General features: G+C 39.0%; 2 protein-coding genes and 1 long non-coding RNA gene across 7 annotated transcripts; 2 read left to right on the top strand and 1 right to left on the bottom strand.

Moving 5' to 3' along the window:
- Positions 1–86: 86 nt before the first annotated feature.
- LOC107768963 (2-oxoisovalerate dehydrogenase subunit alpha 1, mitochondrial-like) lies at positions 87–17,938 on the top strand. 3 transcript variants are annotated; one of them, XM_016588142.2, is made up of 9 exons: positions 91–396; positions 14,602–14,739; positions 14,954–15,136; positions 15,711–15,868; positions 15,977–16,076; positions 16,390–16,501; positions 16,596–16,735; positions 17,288–17,470; positions 17,562–17,938. In XM_016588142.2, the coding sequence occupies exons 1-9, from the start codon at positions 199–201 to the stop codon at positions 17,727–17,729; spliced, it is 1,380 nt and encodes a 459-aa protein (XP_016443628.1). In that variant the 5' UTR covers positions 91–198; the 3' UTR covers positions 17,730–17,938. The 3 variants fall into 3 exon arrangements, with proteins under 3 accessions (XP_016443629.1, XP_016443628.1, XP_016443631.1); XM_016588145.2 differs by having other exon boundaries at positions 258–396; positions 14,562–14,739; XM_016588143.2 differs by lacking the exon at positions 14,602–14,739 and having other exon boundaries at positions 87–396.
- LOC107768965 (uncharacterized) lies at positions 403–8,173 on the top strand. 2 transcript variants are annotated; one of them, XR_001644280.2, is made up of 3 exons: positions 403–3,615; positions 3,700–4,784; positions 4,864–8,173. It is a non-coding gene; the product is annotated as an uncharacterized LOC107768965 (long non-coding RNA). The 2 variants fall into 2 exon arrangements; XR_001644281.2 differs by having other exon boundaries at positions 3,700–3,828; positions 3,901–8,173.
- On the bottom strand, positions 16,915–21,715 carry LOC107768964 (small ribosomal subunit protein bS6c). 2 transcript variants are annotated; one of them, XR_001644279.2, is made up of 3 exons: positions 21,186–21,715; positions 18,786–19,081; positions 16,915–17,145 (listed from the first exon to the last, which is right to left on the bottom strand). XR_001644279.2 is itself a non-coding variant. In XM_016588146.2 (2 exons), the coding sequence occupies exons 1-2, from the start codon at positions 21,684–21,686 to the stop codon at positions 18,842–18,844; spliced, it is 741 nt and encodes a 246-aa protein (XP_016443632.2). In that variant the 5' UTR covers positions 21,687–21,715; the 3' UTR covers positions 18,624–18,841. The 2 variants fall into 2 exon arrangements, 1 of the variants encoding a protein (XP_016443632.2); XM_016588146.2 differs by lacking the exon at positions 16,915–17,145 and having other exon boundaries at positions 18,624–19,081.
- Between the last annotated feature and the right edge of the window lie 44 nt (positions 21,716–21,759).

The raw sequence follows: 21,759 nt of genomic DNA on the forward strand, positions 1-21,759 counted from the left end.
AAGTGGAGAAGTACAACTCTTCTTTATTTAGCCCCTGTAAATTCCAAACTCATCACCTCTTAGTTATTATTACTTCCCAAAGAGGAAACTCGTTCGTCCTTTAACAATATTGGAGTAGTGCATGTGTAGTATTTTTCTTTATATATATAACACCATTTTCTAGCTCTTTTCTTTTCATTTCTCCCATAAGAAACACAAATGGCCACTTGGATTTCAAGATCAACAAGAAGCTTTTCACATTTTCTTCAAAGGGCTGGTTCCTTATCTATTCTCCACCAGAGAGGTTTAAGGCCATTTTCCTATTTCGAGTCCACAAAAGGAAGAGAGCAAATAGAGTGCCCACACAAATATGAGAAGGATAATTATCATCTTGAAATTAATCTTGATGAGAACCAAGTAATGTTTGATCAACTTTCTTCTTCTTTATACTATTTCCAATTTTTAGTCCATGCTGATCAACGTATAATCTTGCTTTATCAATTTAGTATTTTACTCCCACGGTGATATACTGACAGTATGATTTTATTTTTTTTTTACACTTTTTAATTTGGTAAGAAAAGTTGAGCATGAACCCACGAAATCAACGAGACTAACGCATATAAGAGTTTCCTACACAAATTTTACAATAGCAATATAATTTAGGAGTAACAGATTATAGCAGGTTTTGCTTTATTTTTCATGTAACTAGTTTATGAATAATTTAATAAGATGCTATCTTTTAGATAATTAGTTTGATTGTGTAAAAATTATTTTAAACTATTCGCATATAAAATTACACTAAAAAAAAAGGTTATACTATTTGATACCAAAGGGATTACTTTCCAATTACCTCCATTTCCAGAAAACTCACACCCTTAACACTGAGCCTCCACCTTATTTGTTTGTTTGTTTGTTTATTTATTTAATGTACATTTATCCTTTAGGTGGTAATATTATTCACCTTGAGTTGTACTATTACACATAGGTTTAAATAATTTTAATTCATTATGAGAAATTTGCTTCGAAAAATTTAAATTTTAGTAATGATCCTAATTTACACAATGAACAAAACATTGGCAAAATTTATCTAATATATATTTTATACTGTACTCCTTTCATTATATTCCTTTCATAATGCAGTCACTAATGATCTTCTAATAATTTAGTCAGTTATTAACATAAAAATGACTGCGTTAACAGATTTATTCTCTTTATTCGACCAGCCCCTGTGCAAAGGTTCTCGGTGGTAGTGTGTCAAGGGACTAGTAAATATATATATAAAGGGCGGTTTTCTGATCATATTCAACATCAAATTAAATTGGATGAAAACAAGAATGGTTTGATAGTCTTTCTATCTCAAATAAATATAATGCAGTATCAAGATATAAAAGTAATTTCGTTAAAAATATTTAAAATGAGCCACTATTAATTTCAAAAATACCCCCATTAGTTATTTGGTTACCGCAGGATCATTTTAGATTCTCATTCTAAATCTTTCCTTTTGCATCTTAAATACTACTAGTACTATTTTCAGCTTGTAAGTAGAGAAATGTAATTTTTAGCTTCTCTCAAAAATAATAATCGATAATTTTTTTGTATATATGTGTATTATATACAAAAATATACATATTATATATATTTTTACCATTAAAGGCAATTAATTTAAGACGACCGGCTAGTTTTCTATTTTGCTCTGCAAAAGGACGAAAGAAATGAAAGTCTTGGATTAAACCAGCTCAAAGAAGGGCTTACATGGTGTGGTATTATGAGTTTTGGCCAAACAAGTAATTTTTTTTTTTCAAAAGACATCACGCCATTAATAGATTCATATACCTTATATGTAGCTTTCTAATTTTTTCAGCTTCCAATTATTCGCAAACCCAACAGAAATAAAAATCTACGGAGTATTTTTCCTCCCTATTTTCTCTTTGTATTTGAGTTATAAACATGTTTACCCTTAAAATTGGAGAACAATTAAACTTATAAGTGGTTTAAAGGATATGTGATTTTACTTGACACAAATTGAGAAATATGAGAAAAATGTTAGAAATTAATAATAGAATAAAGAAAACCAATATAATGAGCGATTATGGCCCTCGAGCTAGATCGCCCTCGAACCAAATGAGTATGCAATTGAGCTATATGAACTAATCAACAGAGCTTAAAAGAAAACGTAATGTATTGCTTTTTTATGCGTGAATATGATGATTATAAAATGATTAGACCCCTTTATATAGTAGAGGAATTTCACTTATGGTACAATTCTAAATACGGAAAGAAATCCCATGATTGGCTAAATAACCAGTCCTGACTCGATACGTGCCGAGATTTCCGCCATAATCCTTACCCGATCAAGGATATCTCAGCTTTCTATTATTCGACTTAGCAGGCTTCCTTCGGTCTCGCTCGATCTCTTTTCTGCTTTGGTCTCGATCACGGCTGGTCTCGATCTTGATCGGTCATTGATTCACGAGCTTAGCAATTCGTCTCCGTATCATAGTTCGATGCAATGCAGGGCCGAGCCTTGGTCTGCCACCCCAGTTTCGGTTAGCCATACAAAATTAGGGAAGTCTGATTCTGACCGTATACAGATAGTCCCCTCAGTTTTTGGAGTGTAAGATAAGAAACAAATTGAGTCTTCGAACTTCCCCTCGATTTACCATGACGTAGGCATTGTGACGCAAGCGGCAGAGGTGACCAAAATGTCCCATCGGTTCAGTTTCCTAGGCATTTAATGTGCGTCAGTTGCTGGTCGGCCACTACTAGTATTGACCGTCGTTGCAAAACCAATAAATAGCCACCTTCTTTATTCTTTAAAACTTCACTTTCAATTTCCTTCATCCTAATCTTCACAGTTCTTTGCTTTCTCCGGATCTTTGTGTTTTCAGTTTCCTGGGTATCTTTATTTGTTTCTTCGCAAAATATCCCAGCGTTCCTCCTCCATTCTATTCTTCTCCATTTACAAAAATGGCTAAGACCTCAAAAACTGACCCACACAAGGAAACCGCTTTTTCATCAAGGTCTGTCGGTGCCGGATCCGCGTCGGAGCCTCCCTTAGAGGACTTCGTTCCTACAAAGTGCCCTACTGCTGCTAATTTTAAGGTGGAGAATACACCCTCGACGCCGGGTCGATGCGAACCGATGCCGAGATACATATGTACTATTACCGACAATCTCTTCAAGAAGGTGAAAGAGGAGTGCAACTGGGTAGGCAAAGATGTAGTAGTTCCTACCCCCGGGGAGTCTATCACCACTCATGTGGAGGGGTATCTAAGTGTCTATACTTACCCCTTCACGATAGGTCCCTTAGACCCCATCATCATCGCCTTCTACAAGAGGTACGATGTCATTTTTGGCCAAATCCATCCATCATTCTGGAGGATCGTGATCCTCCTCCGATTTTTTGTAAACAAGATCGAGGGGCATCTTTTTACCCTCGATCATCCTATGTGTCTCAATGGCCCCGGCTATATGGAGGAGGGTTGATCAAGCTTTACCATCGAGTTACCAAACCCCTGTTCTCGAGCATAGATGAGACCCGAGACCAAGGTTAGATGGGTCGATTTGTCGGAATAGAGACTTCGAACCTGATCCCTGCCGAGGACATGCAGTTTTCTGAAAAATGGAACATGAATCGTAAGTATTGCCTCGCCTTTGATTATCTATCTCTACCGTTTTACTTCTTATCGTCATTCCTCATCTAAGTTTTTTGTGTTGTAGTTGTGGCCATCATGCCGGAAGTGATCCCTGACCTAAGGCAATGGGTCGAAGGCTTAGTGTCGCAAAAGTCTTACTTTGAGAATGCTTGGATAGAGTTATCAAAGGGTTAATGGGAGGCACGTAACCATGGTAATCTTTTTTCCTTAGAACGGTTTCCATTCGAGCTTTGTATTGGACTTACTCATTTTTATCTTTTTGTAGGCCTCGGGAAGGATGTAGCAATGAGTCCCTCCTCTGCTGAAAAAGAGGCACTTCTTTCATCATCTGCCCTGAAGTAGGGCAAAGAGAAGAAAAGAAAAGAGGCTCCGAGCTCTCCTGGCCCAGAAAAGAAAAGACTGGCTAGGAGGCCCCGTAAGCCTAAGGGGAACGTCATCCGTGTAACTTTGGAGTCTTTCCAACGGCTAAGGGATGAGGCTGAAGATGAAGATGATGAAGAAGAAGACTTTGGACTGGTGACTCGTGTGCGAGCTAGCACCAAGATTCAAGGAACCACTGGGTCGGCAGGAGCCGAAACTGCTTTACCTCGACCTGATGAGCCCGAGCCAGAAAAAGCCAAAGATGCTTCACCTCGAGGTGGGAAGATTGCCGAGGAGGCAATCGAAGCTGATGCATAAACTGGGCTCGAGGCACCCCAGAATGGAGGTGATGCCTCGAAAGACCCACTTGGGGCAATAGAGATTGGGGAATCCCCCTCGTTCCCTCCAGTTTCTGATTCAATGATACATGATGCTCAGGTTGCGGAGACTTGTCACGGGGAAGGAGCCCACGGAGAGGAAGATTTTTTTTGTGGTTATTTTGCTGAGGTAGAAGATGTCACCGGTCTTGGTGACTTTGGATGTACCGAGGAAGAGCTCGAGTGAGGCTTCCTCGAGCTTTAAACTGACCAATCAATTCCCGGCCCCAGTGTTGATCCCAGGCATAAGTGGCCACTTATCATCTCGGTCCTAGAGGATGCTCGGGTTTTTTCTGCCCCCGTAGGGGTGGCTAGCTTTATTCGATGCTTGGTCACTGAAGAGGACCAAGCAAAGATGGATGAAGTGGAAGTTGCTTGCTTGTTCAACGAGGCCCAACACACTCTGAATCATGTAAGTTTGAGGGCCATTCCATTATCTCTGTATAACTTTGAATCGTAGATATTTCTAACATTTTCGTCCTTTGTTGTAGGCTTCGGTGTTGCATCATGAGGCCTTTCTTCGAATCTGAGAGGAGTGCAAGGTTGAGGTCCAGGGCCTCACTGAGAAATGCGATACCTACAAGCTTCTCAGTGAGAAGCTTCAGGTAGACTTGGTGACGACTCGAGATGAGCATGCTGAAATGGTCGAGCAGGTATTCCGAGTCCTTCATGATAGTGAGGATGAGTTGGAGATAACAACTAACGATCCGATTATACAGGTTCGATAGAGGCTCGAATAGATCAAGGACCTCCAAAGGCAAATAGATAAAGTACGAGCTGAGGCTAAAAGTGTATGGACATTTTGGCTGCACAAAAGGAGGTCGTTCAAGCAGAGCTGGATTCGGCCGAGTCTCAGCTTCGGTATGCAAGAGAGAATGCCTTGGTTCAGGCAAAGAAGGTCGATGATCTTGAATCCCATTTGGCCAACTTGGCCAAAGAGCTCGAGGTGGCCAGGTCTGAGGCGGCCGCGGCCAATATTAAGGCTCAGTCTAATGCGACCCAATACAAGGCCGATGATGAAGCCACCCTAGCGCAGGCTAAGAGCATGGTGGATCATGAAAAGTGGCAGGCTTGAAGGGAGGCCCTTGAAGGAGCCCGTGATCAAAGCTTCGATATATCTGCTGAAATCGAGGCTGCTAGGGCAGACGAAACGAAGACTAGGAAGCTGGTTTTTCCCGAGGAGGACTCCGAGAGTTTAAGTGGATCTGGTGAAGAAGACTTTGAGGGCAAAGATGCTTCCTCCGGTAGGGACCATGCTGCTTAGACTTAGTATTTTTTGTTTTTCCGTCGAGGCCATCCGACCTTTGTAAAGAATTCTTAATCGGGCCATATGGCCCTTGTAAAAAGATATTGATGAATATATGAAACTTCTTCCCTTCCATGGCTTATGAATCTGTTGTCTATTTTTTTTATATCATGTAAGGGTCAAATGCCTTAGCATAAGATCATGAAGTTGTGTTCGAGGGTCCGAGGTTTGGGGAAGGTAAGGGCCGATAATAGGCCTTACATTTGACCTTTTCTAATCGATAGACTCCGAATGATAACCCGAACTTGAGTTTATGTAGCCCTTAAGCTTAATGATCGAGTGAGGACATGCTCGAACTCGGAATTAGGTAGCCCTTAGGCTTTCTAGTCGAGTTGAAAATGATCTCTCGATCTCGAAGTGAAAGTAACCCTTAGGACTTTGTAAATTTTGTATTCGGCTGATCTGGCCTTTGTAAAATGATCTTTTAGTCATATATATAAGGATTTTCTACCCTTTTTGGCTTTCAAAGTTTTCCCTTTATTTATCATTTATGTTCACAAAGGTTGTAATGCCTTAGCATGAACTAAGAAATTGTTCGAGAGCTCGAACAATTTTGTACTCATTAGAGTTTTCGAGGTTTGATATTATCGAAGCCTTTTATGATTTTGCCTGGGGTAGACCTTTTAATCGGTTTATGAAAGAATTCGAAATCCTGTTTTGTTACGAAATTTGGACGTCTCTGAACCGTGTTAATTTGGTCGTAGCCTCTTTAGTCCGGGATTTGCCCCTTGGGCTTATTTTCATGTTTTACTTCGATCTTGCTTGAAGTTTTAATGAGTCGGTCTAATTTATTTTTCGGACGGCAATCCCCGAGCATGGGGGTAATTATCCGAACTCTGGTTATGATCGACCCTTGAGCCTGTTTACATAATAGATTGAGAGTATGAAATTGTAAAGCAGAAATTTTCTTTTAAGGCATGAGATATTGGCAAGGAAAAATACTTCTCTTTATAATTGATTATACATGCATACATGTTCTATGCCAGGGCTCGAGAAAACTATGAAGGCACGGTTCGTTTGACCGTTTCTCCCTTACAAATTTTCCTATCAAGACCCTGATGCCATGAAGTAATTTTCTCACAAAAAGTTGTCATTCGAGAGTAATGCCCCACAATATTCGAGGTTGATTGTAAAGAAGCCTCAGATCTGTTGACTTGTTCTAAGTTAGCAACATCAATGGTTGCCTCGTTAAAAACCTCGTCGGAAAACCCATTTGGGACAAAACCGGTCTAAGGGAAAAAGAGTGTAACGCGTGCTTTCAGACCTAAATACTTCGTGTTGAGGAGTCCATTGTTGTTTCTGATCAAACACCTGCAGGAGTTAGTTTAAAAGATAAATAAAAATGGAAGGGGACGTACCTTAGAAGTAGTACCGTTTTAGGTTTGATATGTTCTAGTTGCTCAGTAGTTGTTCGTCGTTCATTGTGCCGAGCTTGTAGGATCCTTTTCCGATGATTTTGAGAACCTTGTACGGTCCTTCGTAGTTCTGACCTAGTTTCCCTTCATTTGGATTTGGGGTGTTGAGGATGACCTTTCTTAGCACCAAGTCCCTGATGTTAAAATGTTGAAAATTGGCTCTTCAATTGTACTACCTTTCGATCCGCTATTTTTGAGCAGCCAATCGGACGAGGGCGACTTCGCGTTTTTCGTCCAACAATTCTAGGCTCGTATTCATATCCTCATTATTTGACTCTTCTATTGCATATCAAAATCTGATGATGGGTTCTCCGACTTCGACCGTGATTAGAGATTCGGTGCCATAAACTAATGAGAACGGTGTTGCTCTGGTACTGGATTTCGATGTTGTGTGGTACGCCCATAGAACCTCGGGCAGTATCTCTCTCCACTTCCCTTTGGCATTGGTCAATCTCTTCTTAAGATTCTGAATGATGGTTTTGTTGGTCGATTCGGCTTGTCCGTTCCCACTGGGATGATAAGGCGTCGATAAGATCTTTTGACCTTGTGATCCTCGAGAAATTTAGTTACTTTGTTGCCGATGAATTACTTTCCATTATCACATATGATCTCGGAGGGCATCCTGAATCGATATATGATGTGATCCCAAATGAAGTCTATGACTTCTTTTTCTCTGACTTTCTCGAAAGCCTGTGCTTCAACCCACTTAGAAAAATAATCAGTCATAAATAAAATAAACTGAGTTTTGCCTGGGGTGGATGGAAGAGGGTCGACGATATCCATTCCCCATTTCATGAACGACCATGGGGATAAGATCGAATGGAGCTGCTCTCCGGGCTGGTGAATCATTGGCGCATACCTCTGGCATTGGTCGTATTTTCGAACGAACTCCTTTGCATCCTTCTCCATATCGGTCCAGTAGTACCCTGCTTTGATTACTTTGTGGACCAACGATTTGGCACCAGAATGATTTCTACAAGTGCCGTCGTGAACTTCCCGCATGACGTAATCTGTATCTCCCGGTCCCAAACATATTGCCAATGATCCATCGAACATCCTTCTATATAGTGTTCCGTCTTCGGCCAATGTGAATCGTGCGGCCATCGTACGTAGAGTCCTCTATTCCCTAGGATCTGATGGAAGCTTCCCGTTCTTTAAGTACTCTATGTACTTGTTTCTCCAATCCCAGGTCAAACTCGTGGAGTTTATTTCGGTGTGGCCTTCTTCGATCACCAACCTTATGAGTTGTATGACAGTCCCCGAGTTGAGTTCGTCGTCTTCGAACGATGAACCTAGATTGGCAAGAGCGTCGGCCCCGCTGTTCTATTCTCGAGGTACATACTGCAAGGTCTATTCCTTAAATCGATGTAGAGTTATATGTAGTTTATCTAAGTATCTCTACATTTGGTCTTCTCGGACTTCAAAAGTCCTCTTAACTTGGTTTACAATGAGGAAGGAATCACGCTTGGCCTCTATGATATCCGCTCCCAAACTTTTAGCTAGTTCGAGACCTGCAACTTTTATAGTTCTGATAGACTGTCTAACTATATTACCCATGAGTGATTTTAACACGATGTCTAGTCCATACCTCTTCACGTTCAAAGCATCGTCCGTAAAAAGGGTCCAAACTCCTGAAGGTGTACCCAATTTCATCAGCAGTTCTTTTCAACCTCGGGTACGAGGACCGGCGCAAAGTCAGCCATGAAGTCTGCCAAGATTTGAGACTTGATGGCAGTTCAGGGTCTATACTCAATATCGTACCCACTTATTTTGACATCCCATTTGGCCAATCGACCCGAAAGTTTGGGTTTATGCAAAATATTTTGAAGAGGATAAGTTATCACAACACATATTGGGTGACATCGGAAATATGGTTTTAGTTTCCTACAGGCGCTTATTAAAGCAAGCGCTAATTTTTCTAAGTGTGGATATCTAGTTTCGGCCTCATCTAAGGTCCGACTAACATTATAGACAGGGAATTGCGTACCTTGTTCTTCGTAGACTAGGACTCCACTTACCGCTATGTCCGAAACCGCCAAGCTGTTCGTCCACTTTCGGGGTATGAAGTTGTGGCGGGCTCGATAAATACCGCTTTAGTTTCTCTAAGTCCTGCTGGCATTCTAGAGTCCATGCAAAATTGTTCTTCTTCTTTGGTAGTGAGAAAAAACAGTGACTCCTATTTGAGGACCTCGAAATGAATCGACCTAGGGCGGTTATGCACCCCGTTAGCCTCTACACGGCCTTTACATTATCTATAACCGTGATATCCTTGGTAGCTTTAATTTTATCGGGGTTGATCTCGATCCCTCGATTGGACACCATAAAGCTAAGAAACTTGCCCGAGCCAACCCCGAACATACATTTTTCTGGGTTGAGCTTCATATTATACTTCCTCAGTATATCAAAGGTCTCATGCAAATGCTTTAAATGGTCCTCTGCTCGCAGGGAATTAACTAGCATGTCATCAATATAAAATTCCATAGATTTCCTATTTTTTCTTCGGACATTCGATTTACTAGGCGTTGGTAGGTTGCACCAGCATTTTTTACTCCGAATGGCATTACATTATAACAGTAGGTGCCATACTTCGTGATGAACGAAGTCTTTTCCTGGTCTTCCGGGTTCATTTGTATTTGGTTGTACCTGGAATAGGCATCGAGAAAACTGAGAGTCTCGTGGCCGGCCATGGCATCAATCGTGATCGATATTAGGCAAACGAAAAGAATCCTTGGGGCATGCTTTATTCAGGTCTTTATAATCTACACACATTCTAAGTTTGTTTCCCTTCTTAGGGACAACCACTATGTTTGCTAGCCATTCGGGATACTTTACTTCCCGAATGGATCCTATTTTGAGAAATTTGGTTACCTTATCCTTGATGAAGGCATGCTTAATCTAGGACTGGGCCTTCTTTTTTGCTTCACCAGGAAGAATTTAGGGTCTAGGCTCAGCTTGTGAGTGGTAATTTCCGGCAGGACCCCTGTCATATCAAGGTGGGACCAAGCAAAGCAATTCATGTTAGCTTTAAGGAAATGAATAAGTTTTTTCCTGAGCTCGGGGGTTAGCCTCGTGCCCAAGTATACCTTTCATTCGGGTTGATGTTAGGCTAGTGCGACGTGTTCCAGCTCTTCGACCGTTGACTTGGTGGCGTCGGAGTCATCAGGAATTATGAAAGATAGAGGGATCCAATAGTCGTCATCTTCATCGGTCCCCCGCTTCTCTAATTGTGTCGAGGTTGGTATCTGTGATTTCTATTTGGCTTCTTATTTTCCTTTCGAATCCAATCCCTTTACTGATAAAAGTGTCGGCACCGGTATTACTTCATCGATTGCAAATATCTCCTTGGCGGCGGGCTGCTCCCCGTACACTGTTTTGACTCCCTCAGATGTCGGGAACTTTAGAACTTGCTGAAGGGTCGAGGGTACTACCCTCATGTTATGGTTCTAAGGCCTTCCGAGTAGGCGTTGTACCTCATGTCACCCTCGATCAGATGGAATTTTGCTTCTTAGATGGACTCGGTCACGTTTACTGGAAAAAGAATTTCACCTTTGGTGGTTTCGCTTGCTATGTTGAAGCCATTAAGTACTCGGGCTAGGGGCACAATTTGATCTTGTAGGTCGAGTTGTTCTACAACCCTCGATCGAATAATGTTGGCCAAGCTACCTGGATCGATCAAAACACGTTTAACTTGAATTTTACTCATAAGGACAGATATTACCAGTGTGTCATTGTGAGTTTGTTTGATCCTTTCTGCATCCTCGTCATTGAAAGACAAGGTCTCTTCTGGTAAGTAGTCCCAAGTTCGCGTTTCCTTTGTGATCGTCACCTTGGTGTGTTTAAATACCGGTCCTTGAGGAATATCGACCCCTCTAACGATCATGTGAATTACATGTTGTGTATCTTCTTGGTTGTTCTGTCTATTTAAATCTCTGTTTTTAAAGTGGTTCTTGGCCCGATCACTTAAGAATTCCCGAAGGTGCCCCTCATTGAACAATTGGGTTACTTCATCCCTTAGCTGTCTACAATCTTCTGTTTTATGGCCATGGATACCATGATATTTGCATATTTGGTTTGGATTTCTCTGGGCCAGATCGGTCTGCAGAGGTCGAGGCCATCTGGTGTCTTTGATACATCCGATGGCCGATACAATGGCAGATGCATCTCCGTTGAAGTTATATTCTGATAATCGAGGTGCTTCTTTGGGCCCGACATCCCTATCGAAACCACTCTTACTCATGAGTCCTCGGGTGCTCTGTCCTCGATCTTTGCTTCTGTTATTCCAAACGGGGTTGCGTCTGGGCCCATTTTTCCTCCGATCTCTACTGTATGGTTGATATCGATCTCTGTTCGATCGTGGTTCCCGATCGATATCCCTTTTAACTCTGTCGATGGACCTGTTTGGATAAACGGACCAGGAAGGAACCCCTAGTTGATTATCCTCGACCCTAATCTTCAACTGATACCGATTATGTACATCAGCCCAAGTGACAGCTGGATATTCGATCAAATTCTGCTTTAACTGCTGTGAAGCTATGGAACTCTGAGCTTTGAGACCTTGAGTAAAAGCTTGAACATCCCAATCGTCAGTGACCGATGGCAAATCCATTCGTTCTGCCTGAGCATTTCGTTATCTTTCTGCCTTACCTTGAAAAGGTTAGACTTTCTTGTAGCGACCTTAATGGCTCTAGCGTGTGCCTTTACAAAAGAATCTGCAAGCATAGCAAATGAATCAATAGAATTAGGTGGTAAATTATGATACCATATCATAGCACCCTTTGATAGAGTCTCCCTGAATTTCTTCAGCAATACGGATTCAATCTCGTCATCTTCCAAAACATTTCCCTTGATGGCACACGTGTATGAGGTGACGTGTTCGTTTGGATCTGTCGTCCCATTATACTTCGGAATCTCGGGCATACAGAACTTCTTAGGGATCGGCTTCGGAGCCACACTCAGGGGGAAAGGTTTTTGCACAAACCTTTTGGAATCTAGTCCTTTCAATATTGGTGGTGCCCTCGGGATTTGGTCAACCCTGGAGTTATAAGTTTCCACCTTCTTATCATTTTCCTAGATCTTCTTTTTCCCTGTCTCGATTTGATTTGTCAGTTCTTCGGGCATCTTTATGGTAGCAGGATTGGTCTCCGATTATCCTCCATTTAATCTCTTTGGCATTGATTCGGCTCTATGAATAATTTCTTGCTATGGCTCGAGCTCGATCCTGCTTGGTGCACGGTTCTGATTTTGGAGTTGTGCTATTACAGCTTGTTGAGTCTGCAACATTTCGAATATCATTCAAAGGCTAATCCCGCCTTCTTCACTGCCCTGTGTGTTCTGATCGGCTGGTCGAACATCTCTGCGGACACTATTTTCAGGATCGACGGCCAAATTCCCATTAATTGCAATATGGGAGTTGACGTCGATTGGGTCCACAGTTGGGGATCCATCGGGGTTGACTGAAGGTACTCCATTTCCTGGGGCGGCTATGTTGTCGTTCTCACTGTGGAGGCCAAGGCCATTATCTGTGTGTGTGGGTGCTACTTGAGAATTTGACATATTGATCCTGGAATCAAAGACATTTTAAAGAACAAGCGTAAAATAGTGTGTGTTACGAAAATTGTACCAGGCAATCACTATTATCCTTAGCCCCACGGTGGGCGCCAAACTGTTTACTCTTAAAATTGAATAACAATTAAACTTATAAGTGGTTTTAAGGATATGTGATTTCACTTGAACAAACTAAGAAATATGAGAAATAATGTTAGAAATTAACAGTAGTATAAAGCAAACCAATATAACGACCGATTATGGCCCTCGAGTTAGATCGCCCTCGAACCAAATGAGTATGCAATTGAGTTGTATGAACTAATCAATAGAGCTTAAGAGAAAATGTAATATATTGCTTTTTTATGCGTGAATATGATGATTATAAAACGATTTGAACCCCCTTTATATAGTAGAGGAATTTCACTTATGGTACAATTCTAAATCCGAAAAGAAATCTCATGATTGGCTAAATAACCGGTCCTGACTCGATATGTGTTGAGATTTCCGCCATGATCCTTGCCCGATCATGTATATCTCGGCTTTCTGTTATTCGACTTAGTAGGCTTCTATCGGTCTCGCTCGATCTCTTTCCCACTTCGGTCTCGATCACGGCTGGTCTCGATCTTGATCGGTCATTGATTCACGAGCTTAGCAATCCGTCTCTGTACCATGGTTCGCTGTAATGCGGGGCCGAGCCTTGGGTTGCCACCCCGGTTTTGGTTAGCCATACAAAATTAGGGAAGCCCGATTTTAACCGTATACAAACCATTATATTCATGTTAATATCAATCAAAAGGGATTTATTCTTTGTTTTTCTCTCTCCTTTTTATGCTAAGAAGTTGATTAAGATAATATTGCGATAATTGTATTCACAAGCTTTTAAACCTGGATAGTTTTAGGGTTAATTTCACTGATGATCATTCAACTATCTTTTAATTTTACTAAAGTCACTTAACTATTTTTTGTCACTTAAAAGTAACTAAACTTTATCATTGTCACTTAAAAGTCATTTTGGCTCAAAACCCTACCATAAATATGACATGGCATAAACTTTAATGAGAAAAATCCAAAAATAAATGCCACATAAACTTAAATGGATCATATCCACTTTAGATCCATTTCTTCCTTAATGTGATTTGACCCATAACCCAAATACTTTCAATAAAAAAATTTAAATTTCACATTAGTTTTAAATGATTGTCCTATACTACAAAATTCTTACCTTTTCTGTTACATAATGCTCATTTATAATTATTCTATACTAAAAAAATTCTTATCTTGTTTGTATGCCCCATCCGAGTTGTTTTATAGCTCTACTGAAGTTAAAATACTACTATCCAACTCACATAACATATTTATAATTTTTTAGTGAAATTAAAATAGTATTGTATTCATCTAACATAACATATTAATGTATCATAAGTATACAAGAATAATAATAAGGCTAATAAGAGTCTATTTTCACAATGAACATGCAATTACAGACAACCTATTGCAATTGTTTAGACAAAAGAAAGATTGTATTTGTACGATAAAAACCCCACAAAAGAATCATAAGATCTAATTTTATTAGGGGTGTGTGTGTTTTCCCCTTATTGAAACCCATTTGGGTTATGGGTCAAATCAAATTAAGGAAGAAATGGATTTAAAGTGGGTATGATCCATTTAAGCTTATGTGGCATTTATTTTTGGATTTTTCTCATTAAAGTTTATTCCATGTCATATTTATGGTAGGGTTTTGAGCCAAAATGACTTTTAAGTGATAATGATAAAGTTTAATTACTTTTAAGTGACAAAAAATAGTTAAGTGACTTTAGTGAAATTAAAAGATAGTTGAATGAGCATCAGTGAAATTAACCCGATAGTTTTATTTTATGTTTGAAAGAAACATTATGTTGATTTTCATCATTCTGTGAAATTTTAGATGATCCTATCTTCCTAGCTAGTTAATACTCCATTACCAGGCCTTGGATTTCCCAGGAGGAAAGATTCCATTTACTTCTCAAATGAAATTCATTCCTGAATCATCCGAAACAAGGTTAGCTTGTTATCGAGTTCTTGACAAAAATGGCTATCCAATTCCAGGCAGTGTATTCGAGCAGGTAATTTCAATTCGGTAAAACAATTACCTGTATGTTGTATTTACACTAAATCAAAGAATGCTGAACATTATTGTCTTTCATATAACTGTTTATCACTTAACTACAGTTAAATGATATGTATGATACTCATTTTAATTTATTTTTTTCTAGTGCACGCAAATAGTTAAGTACCAGTAGAAATTAATTTTCATGTAATGTGATTTGTGTTTGGTAGGTGAGCAAAGATTTAGCAGTGAAAATGTATAGAAAAATGGTTACCCTTCAAATTATGGACAGCATTTTCGATGAAGCAAAAAAACAGGGCAGGTTATCCTTTTATTTAACAACTCTTGGAGAAGAAGTCATAAACATAGCTTCTGCTGCTGCCCTCACCTCAGATGACATTGTGTTGCCTCAGGTTATTTGGCTGTCTTATTTCTCCAGTTCATTGTGCTATCACAAACTAACAATAAAATGCACACAACTAATTAGCTAGATACAGTGGCGCACCCAAGAATTTTAGAAGAAATAAGCAAATGAATAAGTTACTGTAATAGCAAGCAGTGTCATTTTTTATATTTATACCTAATTTTTAATTTTATTTACTATTATTATTTTGTACGTGCATATTATTAAAAAAACTTCGATGTTGGAACAAGGTGCCTGTGCCCCTGGCTAGACAATAGTAGAAGTAAAATGACACTGATTCTTCAGTACATATTTGAATTATCTTTTGTCTTAATTGTCCCTAAGCTCGGCTATTTGATAGTCTTGACCATTGTTCCGTGACATGTCAGGTAAAATGTTATGCCTCAGCCCCCGCCTTTTAATTCGCTAAATGCAAATTTAAATATTTTATTATGAATTTATGATTGCAGTATATATATATATATATATATATATATATATATATATATATATATATATATATATATATAGGAAGTGCCCAAACTAGTTTGGGATTGAGGTGTAGTTGTTGTTATTGTTTGCAGTACAGGGAGCCCGGGGTTCTCTTATGGCGTGGCTTCACCCTACAAGAATTTGCCAATCAATTGCTAGGAAACAAGGGTGACAATGGGAAAGGAAGGCAAATGCCAATACATTATGGTTCTAACAAGCTCAATTACTTCACCGTTTCTTCAACTATAGCGTAAGAATCTATGCCCCTTTTAATTTTCTCCAAACAAATGATTCAGATCATATATATCTCATCAAATCCAGCAATTTAATTTAAGCATATTAACGTTCATTTCTCCAGCACACAGCTTCCACAGGCAGTAGGCGTGGCTTATTCTCTGAAAATGGACACAAAAGAGGCTTGTGTTGTCACTTATTTTGGAGATGGTACCACTAGTGAGGTGATTTTGGATTAAGCGGGCGTTTGGTCATAATAATTATAAAATTCCGGAAAAATGTGATTTTTTTTAAAAGTAAAAAATGGTATTTGAAAATTAGAGTTGTGTCTGGACATGAATATAATTTGGAGCTGTTTATGAATTTTTATGAGTGATTTGAAGTGAAAATTTTGGAAAACAGCTTTTTGGAGTTTTTCAAATTTCCGAAAAATTTCGAAATTCAGCTTCAAGTGAAATTTCCAAAAAAAAAAATATGGCCAAACGGGCCAGTATAATATATTATTTTAATGAGCTTTTGTGTTGAATTTTTTTTCAGGGAGATTTCCATGCTGCTTTGAATCTTGCAGCAGTTCTGGAAGTTCCTGTTATATTTGTATGCCGCAATAATGGATGGGCAATTAGCACCCCTGTGGCCGAACAATTTCGAAGTATTTTCTTTCTGAGAATAACTTTTATTATACCAAACATAATCGAAATACCGCATATACTTAACTTTTATTCTCCTATATTTCTTTAATGTAGGTGATGGAATCGCGATTAAAGGGCAAGCTTATGGAGTTCGAAGCATTCGAGTGGATGGCAATGATGCTCTTGCAGTTTATAGTGCTATTCGTGCTGCTCGTAAAATGGCAATAAAGGAACAAAGGCCAATATTAGTCGAGGTGAAATTCATCTCTCTCATATATATGTTGTGATACAACTAAATATAGTTCAAGTTACTCATATATATGTTGTGATACAACTAAATATAGTTCAAGTTACGAATGACGTTGAATCTCAAGGATCTATATAAAAACTACATGCACGGTGCACAAGGCATCCCGTATTCACACAGGGTCCGAGGAACAAAGGCGAAGCTAGACCTTCGCTTACGGGTTAATTAAGTATTTGTTTTGTGAAATTCATGGAATATGTACAAATGATTAATTTAAAATCAAGTGACGTAAAAGAACCAGATACTGAACCCGTAAGCTTCAAATTTTGGTTCCGCGTCTACCGAGGAAGAGCCGCACCCAAAGAGATATGATATAATCCAAGCATTAGTGGTTGGTTCCTGGCTCGAACACATAACCTATAGGTCAGAAGACAACTTTAATTTAGCGTTGATCTAGGACCCCTTTCAGGAACTTGACTACTATTCATCTTAGCAGTATTATAAAGATACTATTCCTTTGCTTATAAAACTTCATTTGTACGTATATAACACTTGTTAGGCCATGGCTTATCGAGTGGGCGACCATGCATCGTCTGATGATTCTACCAAGTACCGATCCAAGGAGGAAATTGAGTACTGGAGAAGACGAAGCTCAGTCGCCAGATTCAGAAAATGGATACAGAAAAATGGTTGGTGGAGTGATGTAGAGGAATTCGAATTCCGGGGAAATATCAGAGAGCAGGTTCAAAATTCAAAATTCAAAAATGTCTATTTGATTTTCTTCTAACCTATTACAGTATTTATTTGTTTAATTATCTATTTAATTAATGTAGGTGTTGCAAGCAATTCAAGTTGCTGAGAAAGAAGAGAAACCTCCGTTGGTAGATTTGTTTACAGATGTTTATGACCAAATACCATCAAATCTTCAAGAACAAGAGAGGTATATTAGAGATGCTGTGAAGAGAGGTCCAAAAGAGTATCCTTCTAATATGACTCTATAGGCTATGTATATATATATCTCCTCTGGTTATAGATAAGTACAGGAGCTTGCTACATTTTCTAGAATTTTCAATCTGAAATTGGCCCCCTTGAAATCCAGTAATATCCTAGATGTAATATGATACAGTAATATGTGTGTGTGTGTGTAATCTGAAACTGCACGAACTATCCAAGTTAAATGAAGTTTGAACTCGTTTATCTTCTTTGCAAATGGATGTTGTATGTTCCTACCATAAACTAGTTTTGTCTTCAACTCTACTAAGAGAAAACTGATTATATGAATAAAGCGATGACAAATTATTCTTTTCAATAAGTAATCGACACAGCCAAAACAAGGCAATGTAATCAAGGTGGAGGCAAACAGATACTCTAACTGAAGAAAGAATTGAGAGTTTCTCCCTTTTTAAAAAAAATTTAAAACATGCACTTACTCTATTTTCACTGTTTACTAATAAGAATTAAAGTCAATGATCTATTATACGTAACTATAATTTAGTTTTGGTTAATTATAATGAAGTTGACATGGAGCTACTATACAGCCGATACACCTAGTCGATAAAGCTAATGGGGACTATACTTTAAAACTAATGATCAAAATAATTAGTAGTACTATTTTAGTCTGGTATATCACAATTCACAAACATAGAGAATGTTGGGCTATACCCTTGGGTGCAAACGAGAAATATAGTTTCTCAACTTCATTTTTTTTTTTTTCATAAACCAGTCAAACAAGCCACTCTAAGGTACCAAATCCCCCTTTCACCAGCCATAGATCGAGGGACGGAAGGAGAGAGAAGAGGGAGATTATGTAACTTCTCATGTTTTAAATGGCAAGCTTTAAAATCCTTAACATATTAAATTGGCACCAAAGAAACTAGAAGAAAATAGATGCACTGTGTTCAAGCCTCAGATAGAACTATCAGCTGCTCAATAATGTACACATTACAATGAAGCCGGATTGGAGTATTTGCAATTTTCAGTAATCTTACAAACATTAGAAATTGAATCACTTCGAAAAATTTCTGAAGATAACATTAGTGAGGTGAGATGAGTAATACCTGTCTCCTCCCGATCATCCCCTTTCACCGCTAAATGAATCGACTAATCAATCTACCTAGTATTTTCTTTTCCTTATTTTGAAGCTGGATGAGCGTATAACATCATCATCAGTATTGAGTGTTGCCTCGAGAGCTGTCATGGATTCGGGTTTGGTAAAGTAAGTAAACAGCAAGTAGATCCCGTCCAAGTAAGTATTGGTTTCTCCAGCTTTATTTTTCCTCCTGATGCTGTAGGCAAGGGGAATAACCCCTCGGTTGAACACCTCCACATACATGCCACCACCAGCAACAAGCAACTGTCCAAGGAAAAGAAAAGCAAAAAGACATTGGAGAACACCTGGAAACACTTGTCTAAGACCCAACGGTTGAACCTTATTTCAAATATGACCATCTTGTGTGCAATTGAACTTAAGGGAAGAAAACACAGGACTTTGTATAGCTTTGTAAGGTAAATACTAACAATCTGCGATGCATGAAGATAGATATATAGATTATATGCAGTGTAAAAGATCAGAATTGTAGCAACAATTTAGACACCAATTCAAGCTTGAGCTGAAATCAAAATGATACTGACGGGATGAAATTCTCTTAAAAAGAATCCAAATTAGGTACTTATTGCTGAAATAAGAAGACATATCTGATAAAGCAAAATGGTTATGTTCTAATTAAGCATGTTGTTGACTTTAGATAGTAACTGCTTGGAGAGGATGAAGGTGAGTGTGAGAGATATTGAATCTGGTCAAGAACTGATTGCAAGAAACAATGTTATTCTGGTCAATCAGAATAGGGAGGACGGAAAAAAGAGGTTGCGAGGCCCTAAAGAAGAAAAGCAGGTTTGTCGCACTTTATGCAGACGGAGACTTTGAGTGAGGTAGTCGAGGCTCAGAGAGGAGACACTTCTTAGATTTATCGTTAGACCTACAGTTGTCATAGGTTGTACTTCAGTTTCTTAAGGGGAAATGAAAGTAACACAGGTCATACCCTTATCACTTGGCTATGAGAACTTTGGTGATGGTGGGCTGAAGAGCGATTACCAAACCAGAGAAAATGAGATCAGTGCATAAAGGGCATCAAGGATAAGAGATTCCCATGTTCGGGAAAAGAATAAATGGTACAGAAATCTAGTTGTTTTTTGTTTCCTTCCCTCCCAAACCCCGGTAGGTTGGGCTCAAGTAAGTTTTTGTATGGTTAAATGGAGCAGTTGAGCCAGAAAACAAATAGATTGGAAACATTAGCACTTATTGTTGCATCTATTTGACAGTAAATGTTTGAAAAGTAGAATTGCAAAGAAATTTGGAAAAAACATAGGTGAAATGGTGGAGGAGGGGAAGATGTATGCTCAGATTTTCTTTGATATAGAATTTCAACATATAAAGTTTCCTCTTTTTTCTCTTGGTATATCATGGATTTCACACACTGCAGAACATTTTTTCCATTCATTTGACTGAAAGATGAGACATAGTTCGTTGCCATTGAGTAATCCTTTTGCGTAATTCTATGTAATTTTTTTCCCATGCTTCACCAAATCTCTATCTTTCTAATAGAAGTTGTTGTAGTTCTGAAAATGAGGGGCAAATTAAAATAACAAGCTTCAACATAGTGATAAGAGGAAAAATGACGACAATAATAGCAATCTGTTGATCAAGATATTACGTGCCAAGCAGGTCTTTTTTCCCTTAAAATGTATTTCCCATAGGACCCAAGACTAGATAATCCAATAAGTGAATAAACTGTTGAGACAGAAGGGAAATCCCTCCCTACACTGCTTTGCTCCTCTCTCCCTAAATGAAACATGAACTTCCATTCAGAAAGTACCATTAGACTGAAAAGCTCATATTTTTCACAACAGTGCCTAAATGCCAATGAGGGAAATGAAAAAGGAAGAGTGCACTCTAAGAATCCTGTGCTCAAGTCATCAACAGCTCGAAATTTTCCTTCTTTAAACCGTCCACCTTTGACATGGTTTCAGCAAAGAACTTATTTTTACTAATCATTTGTGAGTTATTCACAAGAACAAAAAGAATAGTAAGTGAAAGAGTCCTATTGTAAGGACTAAAGAACTGCTTCTATATGGTTGAGTGTTCACTATTGTTAATCTCTTCAGAATGACAGGAAACAAAGCATAAACTATTTCGGATTACTATTTTTATTCCTGCATTCATTTTCCCTCAGCTAATTCTCAATACAAGTGAGGATAATTACATTCTTATCTTGAGCCTATACTTGCACTTGAAAATCTACAATGTTCTTTATCATCAACTAAGCAAGCCAAGAACTATATATATAACACAGTCAACACATTAAATCATATATATATTTATGCACGGACAGTGTGAAGAATTTTAACACTATACGCCCAAATTAAGTAATGTGCACAAACTGTTCTACAAATATTCATACCTCTTCATACTTCTGGGTAAGAGCGAGTCGCTCATCTTCAGACATATCAGGCCTCAAAACCGCCATAGTTTCATATGGCCTCAAGCCAGGAGGGCACTGGGGCTCCTCTTTATCTTCAACAGCGGTAATGCCCGACCCGGGAGCAGTTGGCGGGTCGTCATCTCCCCCGAACCCACGTTCAAAGAAGGAACCCGAAAATTCTAAAGTCTGAGCCTTCACAATTAAACAAGAATGGTTCACATTTTTGGCATTGGAAGTTATGGGGAAAGTCGTGAATGGGTGAAAATGAGAAAGCGTTAAGAAGGGGTTGAACGAAGAGGGTGTGGAGGTCAAAGCTGGGGATAGTACCATTTTCTTGTGAATTGGTTCTGATGTTACTGCATATGGTGAAGGTGTGGACTGGGAGTCGATTACAAAGAGGAAGAGATTGGATAAGGGGGGAAGGCAGAGTTGATCCCATTCCCATGTGTTGGCAGAGAAAAATAGGATTATTTTAACCATTTAGCCACTTCTCTGGGTTTTATCTAAAATTTATAACAATTATTGCAAACCTAGTCACTATTGGCACATCGGC

Source organism: Nicotiana tabacum, chromosome 20 (genome assembly GCF_000715075.1).
Source record: "Nicotiana tabacum cultivar K326 chromosome 20, ASM71507v2, whole genome shotgun sequence".
In the NCBI taxonomy this organism is placed as follows: domain Eukaryota; kingdom Viridiplantae; phylum Streptophyta; class Magnoliopsida; order Solanales; family Solanaceae; genus Nicotiana; species Nicotiana tabacum.